Here is a 10,747-nt window from a genome sequence, read left to right on the forward strand (position 1 = left end):
TTATGAAGGCTTCAGGTGAAGTGCAAGTGGCTCTCCAGAGGAAAGTATTCCTTGGTTTAACTGTGAATATGTTCTGGTTGCTCATATTAGGCTGTTTGGAGGTGCTGAAATCCCGACCCGGGCCCCGACGGCGCTTACATTGGAGTCGTCGTGCTGGGTTCTCTCTTCTTCCTCGCCCTTTTTGGAGTTCATCAACGTGGTCTGGATGTCGTCGTCGCTCTTCACCGAGCGGGGGTCCCTCTCCGAGGCGGTGGTGCCGCCGGCGAGCCTTGTGTCGGGAGGAGAGGAGCTGCGCGATGTCTGGCGGCGGAAAAGCTCGATGGCCAGCCTCTGAAAACACAACCGGGACGGGCGGATGTTTTTCTTTTCAGAGTTTAAACCACTCATTCTACAAAAAATTAGCGGGACGGCTATAGTATCAATAAATATGAATATAGATATAGATAGAGAGACAATTAGAAAACAGCAAAAGAAATCCACGAATAAATAGAGAGCAGAGAGAAAAACAACAATATCAAGGATAAGGATGGACAACAGGATGGGAAAAAAAAAATACAACCAAAATGACAACAACAATAAGAATAAGAATAAGAACAACTTTATTAATCCCGAAAGAAATTGCTGTGCCAGTTACAGAAAATATAACAGTAATAAATAATAAAAGAAAAAGGCAGAATTAGAAATAAAAATAAACTATAAAGTGTCTCAGTGAAACTATAAAGTGTCTTAGTAAACAGCAATAAAACTATAAGTGTCTTAGTAACAAGTGAGGTAAGGAGTGCACAATAGTATGATAGAAGGGAAAGTTTCTGAATATTGCACAGTGAAATGAAAGTGAAATGAAGTATTGCACAGTTTTTGTTTTTTTTTTAGGTTAAAGATAGGTTTATATGGTTGCAACAAGGACTAACAAGGACAGGAAAATAAAGAGAGTGACAATAACAATGATAAAAATAAACAAAAATAAGCAGGATGTGGATGGGCTGAGACAAACAAGGATAAAAAAAAAAAATCAAGGTGGTGCAAAAGAAAAAAAAAAACTTTAGGAAGCAAAAAAGGAAAATAAGCAAGAGAGGGAGGGGACGGATGATTGGATTGTTTTGCAAAAGACAAAAAAACAACAGCATCGTCAGCGTAGAAAATTAGCCAACAACCAGCCTGCCTTCCAAAAAACAAAACCCATTAAAATGATTCAGGAGTTCTGTCAAGAAAATCTATGGAATATTTTTAGATCCTGTTTTCAGTGAACAGGTGTAACACAAAAATACCACACACACACACACACACACACACACAGATGGTACCTCTTTGAGGTTATTGATCTGCTGGATGTAGCCGCTCTGGGCCGACTCCAGCTGGCTGATGTACCAGTACTGGTCTCTGCACTTCTGGAAGAAGGTCGGGGATCGAACCTGGTACCTGTGAGGTGTTTTAAAACAAAACAAAAAAAACAAACACAGAAGCTCCATGACAACATGCAAACATCTATACAAAAATGTGTGTGTGTGTGTGTGTGTTCTCGCTCACCGGAGCACCAGCGTGTCGGTCTGCATGTTCAGGTAGCCCTCGCTGGCCAGGAGGTCCAGCCTGAAGAAGCGGTTGTAGCCCCAACATTCGCCCACCTCGAAGTCGGAGGCGAACTCGCGGATGATGTTCTTGGTGGGGTCGCTGGAGGCCTGGTGGACCATCTCCACCCGGTACTCGTACCTGCACGGGACCCAGACGGCGTGTAATTACCTTTTATGGTACTTTTTATTTCTTCTTCTTTTTTTTTTTTTTTTTTGTTTGAGTAGAACCTTACTTGGATGTCTCCGGGAGTCCGGCGGAGAGTTCTAAGAACACCGACAGGTAGTTTCCACGAACCACGCCGTTACCGTCCTGAGAGAAGACAAAGATGTGGTTAAACACACACACACACACGGCTGTATGACATCACTTCCTGTACGGACAAACGAAGACGTAACACAAAAGGTTTCTTTCTATTTGTTTGTTTGCGTGCAGTTCCTAATTCACGAAGCTCCATCTGACGCTTGGATGTCCATCTAGGACTAAAAAGCATGTTTAATTTTCAATTTTTGATTTATGTGACAGGCCATTTTAATACTTTTTTAAAATTGACTTAAATTTTACTTACATTTAAAGTTATTCAAATGTTGATAATTTGTTTTGCCATTTTAAGGCAAGTAAAAGAAAGCCAATTTTAATACTTTTTTAAAATTAATTGACTTAAATTTTACTTACATTTAAAGTTATTCAAATGTTGATAATTTGTTTTGCCATTTTAAGGCAAGTAAAAGAAAGCCAATTTTAATACTTTTTTAAAATTAATTGACTTAAATTTTACTTACATTTAAAGTTATTCAAATGTTGATCATTTGTTTTGCCATTTTAAGGCAAGTAAAAGAAATTTCAAATTGATTTTTTTTTTTTTTTTTTTTGCAAACGCATTAATCGACTTCATAGTTGTTGATCACCTTAGCAAACCAACAATGAAATCAGGGAAAAAAAAAAATGAAATATTTAGAATTTTTAAAAAATGGCAATTAATTACCACTAATGGAAGGTAGAGGAAATAATTTGAAAAATTTGGAATGACATTAAATATTAATGTAAACCCTTTTAATTGAAAATTAACATCGGAATGAGTGCTGTCATGTAATCAGTGAGGGTTTTTTCAGGTAGAACACACACACACACACCAGCACAGTATAAATCAATGTGAGAAGGTGTTGCAAACTCACTGGGTAGACTTTGAGTCTCCAGCAGAGGCCAGAGATCTGCAGGGGGGGGCTGTACACCGGGTCGGCCCGCTGCCTCAGCGTGCTGCCAACACACAGCGACACACACCTCAGACAGCGCCGACACGGCGTGGGGCTTCCGACAAACGAAATTCGCCCTTTCCCAGCTCGCACGTTTGAAAACCTCCTTTTTTTTGAGGTGCGGCTGCAACCTCCCAGCGCCTGGCAAGTTTCCTCTTTAACGGAAAGGGGAGAAGCTCTGAAAAGGAGCGGCGGTGTTGCGAGCCCGCCCTCGGCGACCCCGAAACCTCACGCCTCCTCGTCAGCGACCCCGAGGACGACCTTTGCTACGATATTCATGGAATTCACACTTTCAGACAAAAAGAGAGAAGCTGGCAGCCAGAAAAGAAAATGGTGCCAGGATTCACTGAGATATTGGATAAGATTATTGAAATAAAAATGAGAGTGGACCGCAACAGACTTCATCATCCACAACTGCTTCACACACACACACACACACTCGGGGGTTATGCCACTAACAAACTGCACTCTGAACTCTGCATCTGCACTTTTTTTAAACAAGTGTCAGTTTGAAACATTTTAAATCGCTAAACTTTTTTTTTTCCATCAATAACCTTGTTGCCTTGTCATAATTTGTCTGTGATATTTATAATATTCTTTTATAACTATACTGCACGGTGGGTCTTGGAGTAACACAATTTCAATCTGTATTTGTGAACACTTGGTATTGATTAGGACTCCATATTTTGATCATATTCTCCAAGGGTTCAATTCAGGAGCCCAAAGTCAACGTTTCTGGAAAATGTAAAAGAAAACTAAAGCAATGAAATGGAAAAACAGACCTTTTTTTTTTTTATGTTTAGATAACAAAACGGAAAGAGGAGATGTTCCCAGGGAGTGGAGGTTTACCTGAAGTTGACCAGGACGAAAGTGCTGGAGTCGTAGGCGGGAACCAGCTCGCTGGAAGCACAACGACAGGACACGCGACGTTACGGTCGGCCACGAGCGTTCATTGTCGTCTTTTTTTTTTCGGTCGGGGGGGCCGAGCGGGTTTCACCTGGTGAAGTCAGGCGGGACCGGCGTGGTGACGAAGGACTGCATGGGCTTCCGGTGGACCTGCTGGAACATGAGCAGGATCTCCGGGCTCTTGGAGATCAGCTCGCTCTTGCTGCAGGAGTGGAGCTACGAGAGGCAAAGAGGTCAGCTAGCGTCCGACAATTCGTGCTAGGATACGTAAACGGCTATTATAGCAACACTAATATCATAACTTTATTGCAAGCAGTGAATTCTCTGCAGGGATATTAATAGATCAACCCGTCCGGTCTAATATCTTATCTGTTGATGGAAAAACACCTGAATTATTCAACGACGGCGGAGCATAAAAACACACAGGTGGACGAGCGAGGGCTGGAGACACCAACCTGATGCTCCACCTCCTGCAGAAGCGACTCCAGAAGCTCCGTCTCCTGGGTCAAGGACGTCTTCTGGCCTGACGTGGAGGACAGAGTTTCTATTTTCGGTGCACTTGTGCCGGACGGGGCTGGTGTGTGTGTGTGTGTGTGTGTGTGGGCACTGAGTGCCTGCATTCCCTTGGGTGCGGGGTAAATATTTCATGTGTGTATTAAAACGCTGCCGCGCCGCTACCAGCGGTACATGAGGGAGCGCCTCGCCGCTGTAGAGGCGGAATCTGCATTTTTTATTTGGCATTTCAATTTTCAGGCTCGTGGTGCTAATTTTAGCCAGGATTGATTCAAACTAAGGGGGAAGAGGATCACTCTGCCAAGCCAGATTAACTCGGTAGGAAAGTTTTTGGGCCCCGTCACCTTATTTTAGACCCGGGAGGCTCCGAAAAAACTAAACGCCGATTCGGTTTTGCTTTAAACGTGAACCTAGAAACAGGAAGTAAACATTGCATTTGGAGCTAGCTTCTTATTGCACTGCCGTTGTTCTATTGCACTGATCATATTTATAATAATGTTTCCAATCGTCCTATCAGCACATGTCCAAATGCACTTGCGGACAGCAAAGTAGGCATTTCACTGTACAGGGAAACACATTTCCACACCGTACATGTGACAATGAACACTTTAAATCTTGAATCTTAGCAGGCGTTGCTACAGCTGGAGGTGGATGGGATGGAGGAGCTTCAGCCTTGGCTCTTGGAGACCAAGAGCAGAAACAAAATCGGATCCGTGGGATATTAAAACAGATGAGGGGACGGAAAAACAAAACAAAGCGATGCAGATTTTCCCCAGGATTAAGACAACAGACCCGGGTAACTCGGGGTTAGCGTGGCGTCTGGGCGTCCTACCCATGAGGGTGATGAGTTTGTTCTTCAGCTGGTTGTCCAGGCGAGCGATCATCATTTCCACGGCGTTCCTAATCTCCCTGACCCGCTCGTCCTTTGCTCCCCTGACGGCCTCCACGTTCCTCTCCTGGCAAACACACACACACACACACACACACACACACACACACGTAGGCGCTGTTTTCATCACCTCGGATGATATTACAATGACGGGCGGGTGAAACAAAACGCCCCGGTTTGTTGCTGCACGACTGAACATCTGGATGATAAACATGAATACATAAATAAATATTGTAAAACAGGACGCGCTGCACCAGCTGTGCTGAAGTTAAGCCTCCCTGTTAGACATCGCTAGTACAATTCCAACTCCCGCTCTCGGCTAACATTAAAATAACATTGGATGCTTGAAAGGTATGAAAAAGTGGTGGCCGGAAGGAAGATGAGCCCTCCCGATGGAAGCGTCCAAACACATTTCTGCCCCCAAACCACACACACACACACTTGAAAACACCTGAAATAAAATAGCGATGTTTTAGTGCCATCTAGAGGCCGATTCCTTTTTCAATAAATCTGTACGAAAAATATTTGGATCCGTTTTCCGAGTCGCGCTCAGATATCTGCGGCGTCGGCCGACAGAATGTCTGCGTCCTTAAAAAAAAAAAACAGGAATGAACTGCGCTGTTTTCCAGCTTCATTTTAAAAAAGCACAGCTAGTCAAGTTTCTGATATCGTAAACTAATGTTACCAAATGAAAACAAGCGTTGGGCTTGTCAGGAGGGTCCTACAAATGTCATCAGCTGTGACTCATTAAAGGTTCATGCACAACTTTATGGAAAAGCGCCTATTATAGCAACGGCATGTAATATTAATGCCGGGTGGAGCGGCCGCCCAACAGGGGATGCGCTAAATATTTTTCCTCCTCCCTTGTCCCTGAGCAGAAAAAGGTCATGGAGATAGAGAGTTGGAAGTTTTAGGATTATGGCCTAACTGAACTGATTTTTTTAAACAATGTTAATATAAAAAAATAAAAAATAAAAATCCTGGTTGTTTTTTGCCATTTTGGTTAATTTAAGTGGATGTTCTGGCTGATTTTCAAGCAATATATTGTTCATTTCTAGCAGATTTGTTGTTAATTCTTGAATGATATAAAGAAAACATGTCATGCACGGACGATGTTTAATGCGGCGTGGAGAAGAAGTCCTCACCACTTCCTGCACCAGGCTGATGAGCTCCATGAGACGGCGGCGCAGCTTGGCGACCTCCTCTTTCACCTTGGTCACGTGCTGCTCGTAGATCTCCACCAGAGGCTTGAAGGTGTGGCCTCCATGCTGGACAGATTCAAATGATTGCTAATCAGTTTGGTGAGGACTTTTTCCTCTATAAAAAAAAAAAAAAAAGTAGTATATATATAAATAAAATATTCAGACTCATTATATTCTATCACATCTCCAGCTCATTTCTATTTAACTTCATCATTTCAACTACATTATTGTTATATAATTTACCATTAGCCCACATTGGTTGTAGTATCAAGTGACGGCCACTAGAGGGCGTACTCGAGTTAATAGCCTTGTTTGCCTCTACAATTAAAAGGGAGTAATCTTTTCAATTTTTCCTTGAAAAAGAAAAGGACGGACGGCAAGGTGAGCTGACGCCGGCAGCTGATCGCAGTCTGGGTCTTCACAGGTCTGAAGAATTCAAACCCAATCCCGAAACGCCTGGAAAAAGCACCAGCCTTGACCTCTGCAGCCGAACACGACCGGGAGAAACGGACCAAATCAGGGCACGAATCGGTGAATAAAAACAAAGACACGTGGAGAAAGTTACCATTCCCCCCCACAGAGCGCACTGGTGGCAGATGCATTTCTTGCACGTCCAGCAGAAAACACTCAGCTTCTCGTGGTGGTTTTCACATCTGCAGGAGAGAAAAAAAAAGAGGGGAGCCGTCACTCAGTTGTGACAAAGTTGGAAGAGCTACCGCTAAAAATAAAATAATTTCCTGACTTGAAAATGTCATAAAATGTCTTCCACTCGTGACAGGACAGTCTACTCGCTGACACAGAGAGATAACCAAATTTGAAAACGTTTACGAGCTGAGATTAAAAAGTGTTTCCTCTTCAGAAGTTAAAATATGGCTCACTTGTCCTTGTCGTTGTCCTCGTGCTTGGTGAGGCTGCACAGCTGCAGGGTGTCCAGCTGCTGCGTCACCTCCTCCGCCCAGCGACAGTTGACCAACTCCCTCAGCTGCAGCGGAGCCCTGACAGCGACGGACACACACACACGCACACACACACACGCAGAATTTTGTTTCAGGATATGCAACTTTTCATTACATCTCCAATGTCTTTCACCAATGTCAGTAAAATGCTGAAACATCCTGAGTGCAGTGATGACATGCAACCTGACACGACATCATTATTTGTAAAAACAGAAATTATTTTCCAGGGTCGACGAGACAGTGCGTTAGCAGCCAAGGTGGAGGCGACGCCTGACGAGACCAGGGACTCACCGGCAGTGTGGACACTGGGCCCTCTGCTCCGTCAACCACCGCTGTCAAAGGGGAAATGACAGTTCAGCCGAACATGCAGCTTCTGAACTTCCACCAAAGACCTCCAGCTCCAAACAAGGAGCTGCTGAAATGCGCTGAGCTCAGAAGTCCGGATAGACATCTTCAGATCCTCACATCACATGGGAAATTTACTTTATTCATTTTTTTTTTAAACAAAAGGCCCACCCAATTCCAAACTTTACAAGAATGTGCAGCTTTTTTCTCTGAAATTCCTCGGTTTGCAACGACCCCTATATTCATCTGGGACTCCCTTTTCTGTGTTTGTGTGTTTCGGAGCCTGAGATTACCCTCCTGTAGATCAGCTCAGCACACAGGAGTCAAAATGCGGGTGGAATTTGCAGGTGGCAGCCTGCCTGTGTGAATGTTTCTGAATGTGTATTTGGTGGCAGTGGGTTACATGTGTTTGCGTGCTAAGCTGGCAACCAAGCATTATGTCAGTAACATCATGAATTATGAAACGTGAAAATCTTTGAAAAAGCTGCCGTGTTCCCCGAAGGATAACCGCTTTATAATGCTCGCCAATTTCCTTTAACCTGAGAAAAAAAAAATATGCTCAACATACTTCCTTGAAAATTATCTGGTGGTAAATAAAACCTTTCCCCCGTCCACTTGGAAACTGGTTAGAGGTGAACGGATGCTTTGGAATAAATGCTGAGATAAATAAAGGCCCTATTTGGGGAAATGCAATTTATCTGAGCTGTTCTGACCAAGTAAAATATACAGACACAAGTTTAATCAATTCAGTGTTTCAGTCCCTGAGTCATGTATCACTGGCAGAATGTGGTGTTGTGTTGGAAGGAGATTCCTCCGGCTGCCGGGTTGTACGGACAGACTCACCCGGATGCAGCTAAAGCAGCAGAGTTTGGAGCAGTGCGGGCAGAGGCGAGCGTCCCGCAGCTTCTCCATGCAGATGAAGCATCGAAACACCTCAGCGATGCTCTGCTCGAAGAAACGAGAAGGACTTAGCCGAACCGAGACGTCTCAGACGCGTATATGCGAAAAAGAAACTGCAGCGTCTTTGATTTGGGGAGGTTATGACAAAGGGGCAGAATGAAATAGATGATAAAAATGATAAAACAATGCATTTTATGTGTAAAGATCATTAATCAGATTTTTATTAAAACAAAACGTTGAAATAACTTCCTTATCACCCTGTTTATATCTGCATGTCTCGTGTTTCACTGATGCCTTAAGGGGCTGCTTCATAAATAATGGCTTGTAAATATTATGAATCCCATGGCAACATTTTAAACATTCAATAGTTTTCACTAAAAGGACAGGATTTAACACTGTGTTCTTCTCTCTTCCCGTTACTGCTGTCTCAGCGCCTGAGTTACTGCCCTCACAGGCTCAGCTGCCGGCCAGAAGCGATCAACATAAGTGTCATAAGATGACGGAAACAAACCTCGACACTTTGTTCGTCCATCTCCGCCAGTTTGAGTGTTTGTCGTTGTGGGACGAGTGTGAAGAGTTGTGGCCAGAAGCCTGAAAGAAGAAAACACAAACTTGGGCTTTAAATTTGTTTGCTGTGTACTTGAAATCTTCCAACTGCACGCTGCGTACTTGACTGTGTTCACATGATAATGCAGTATCTCCAAGGGTTTTTCCAATGTTTGTGAATAAGCAATAAAACATGGTTTGGTCTTTGGTGACCTGGTTTACCTTTTATTTCTAGAGCCATCCCATATTTCATCTGTGGTATTTGCCAAATACTTTTGACTGAATAATCAAATACATCATCTCAATCACATTTAGATAATTCTGCATTGATAGGAATAAACAGGAGCATCAGTGGTGGTCAAGTAACTAAAAGAATAGAGCCAACGACAAATTCTTTGTAAAATTTAAGTGTTTGTCTGTTTTTTTAAACCACTTAAGTTACACGTTGCCTTTCCAGCACCTGTTTCTGTTGTTGTTTATTGTATATGTTTGTATTTCTACCTGGCTTGAAGGCTAACTGCGGAAAAAGCCAGTCTGTCCATACAGTGCAAACAGAGGTCGTTGACGCTGAAATGATAAACTGTTCTTGCTGTTTGTTTTTACCATAAAACATACATTTGGGGTCAAAAAATTAAAAGAAAAAGGCCGTGCATTGGCAAACACCATAGCTGTCACCAAAATGCGGGTGAAAAACATTTGAATAATCAAATGACGTGTCTTCTAAAGCATATTGACACCGGGAGCATTCGAGATGAATAAATAAACATGCTAGCAGGAGAGGGAGGCCAGCTAGCTTGCTGGTGTTAGCAGGACTAACTCACCTACCAAGAGGCTCGGCTTCGACTGTCACACCTGAAATACCGACGTTTTCGGATTAAAATGGCGAAACGGCATTATTTACTCTAAGAGGTAATGCGCCTCGTAACGTCTTGTTCAGCCGGTCAACAATGAAATCACTCGGTTTTATTTTTCCCCGAGTCCAAATTCAGTTTTTTAATCAGCGAAAGAGGATGAAGCTCCGCTTTGAAGATGTAGCGGTAGCGAAGCTGTCTGTCCCCTAGCAATCTCCAATCAGATGGCTTCATTTTCTTCTTCGCTGATTATAATGTTGTTTACCGTTTTGAGCAACAGCGCCCCCATGTGGCCTGGAGGGTAAACGCAGTGGTGGAGAGAAAAACAAAAAAATCCATCAACCACTTTCTCTCACTAAAGATGATATAACATTTAGTTTACTTTTTGGAAACGAAAAAGATGAACTCTGTGTCAGTGCTATTATAGGTTTGGCCAAATTTTACATACACATAAACCGAATCGAAAAACGCCCCCCCCCATTCTTTGAATTATATTAAAAAAATCTTTTAAACTTACATCCAAAAAAGGAAAAAATATGCAGTTTTATGAATGATAGTCGCTTAGATTCTTTCTTCTTAATACACATTCCCCTTGCCATTTCATTTTTTTTGTTGCTTCTCAAATTATGCATTGTTTTTCTCTACCCTTGTTATTCTTAGAGTTAATAAATTGCATAAAAAATAAGTCTTTATGTTTCCTCATGTTAAATTTCATTGGTGTACAATTGAGTTTACCCATTAATATGTTTTGTTTGTTTATATTTTATGAGTTCAATAAAAGTTTAAAAAAAAATGCTTGGATATGATGCCATTTCTTCAA

At 42.6% G+C, this 10,747-nt stretch overlaps 1 protein-coding gene and 1 long non-coding RNA gene across 6 annotated transcripts in view; one reads left to right on the top strand and one right to left on the bottom strand.

Annotated features, from left to right (window-relative positions):
* trim37 (tripartite motif containing 37) overlaps positions 1–10,747 on the bottom strand; it is a 35,854-nt gene that overhangs the window by 9,482 nt on the left and 15,625 nt on the right. Inside the window, exons 1-16 of one of the 3 annotated variants that reach the window (XM_086142792.1) lie at positions 9,902–10,102; positions 9,042–9,121; positions 8,474–8,575; positions 7,577–7,617; positions 7,208–7,324; positions 6,895–6,982; positions 6,273–6,395; positions 5,071–5,194; positions 4,181–4,248; positions 3,817–3,941; positions 3,669–3,719; positions 2,742–2,823; positions 1,802–1,878; positions 1,528–1,707; positions 1,305–1,419; positions 139–330 (exon numbers count right to left, since the gene is read on the bottom strand). In XM_086142792.1, the coding sequence (XP_085998918.1) occupies positions 139–330; positions 1,305–1,419; positions 1,528–1,707; positions 1,802–1,878; positions 2,742–2,823; positions 3,669–3,719; positions 3,817–3,941; positions 4,181–4,248; positions 5,071–5,194; positions 6,273–6,395; positions 6,895–6,982; positions 7,208–7,324; positions 7,577–7,617; positions 8,474–8,575; positions 9,042–9,062 (1,506 nt within the window). In that variant the 5' untranslated portion in view covers positions 9,063–9,121; positions 9,902–10,102. Of the gene's footprint in view, positions 1–138; positions 331–1,304; positions 1,420–1,527; positions 1,708–1,801; positions 1,879–2,741; positions 2,824–3,668; positions 3,720–3,816; positions 3,942–4,180; positions 4,249–5,070; positions 5,195–6,272; positions 6,396–6,894; positions 6,983–7,207; positions 7,325–7,576; positions 7,618–8,473; positions 8,576–9,041; positions 9,122–9,897; positions 10,103–10,747 lie in introns of those variants that run through there. The other 2 variants (XM_086142791.1, XM_086142790.1) reach the window with 2 other exon arrangements.
* LOC147213721 (uncharacterized) lies at positions 4,266–8,255 on the top strand. 3 transcript variants are annotated; one of them, XR_015104471.1, is made up of 4 exons: positions 4,266–4,556; positions 6,219–6,428; positions 6,754–6,860; positions 7,499–8,255. It is a non-coding gene; the product is annotated as an uncharacterized LOC147213721 (long non-coding RNA). The 3 variants fall into 3 exon arrangements; XR_015104470.1 differs by having other exon boundaries at positions 7,513–8,255; XR_015104472.1 differs by having other exon boundaries at positions 6,219–6,381; positions 6,693–6,860; positions 7,513–8,255.

This window comes from Fistularia commersonii, chromosome 35 (genome assembly GCF_037954325.1).
Source record: "Fistularia commersonii isolate RoL2024-O1a breed Wild chromosome 35, RoL_Fcom_v1.0, whole genome shotgun sequence".
Lineage (NCBI taxonomy): Eukaryota > Metazoa > Chordata > Actinopteri > Syngnathiformes > Fistulariidae > Fistularia > Fistularia commersonii.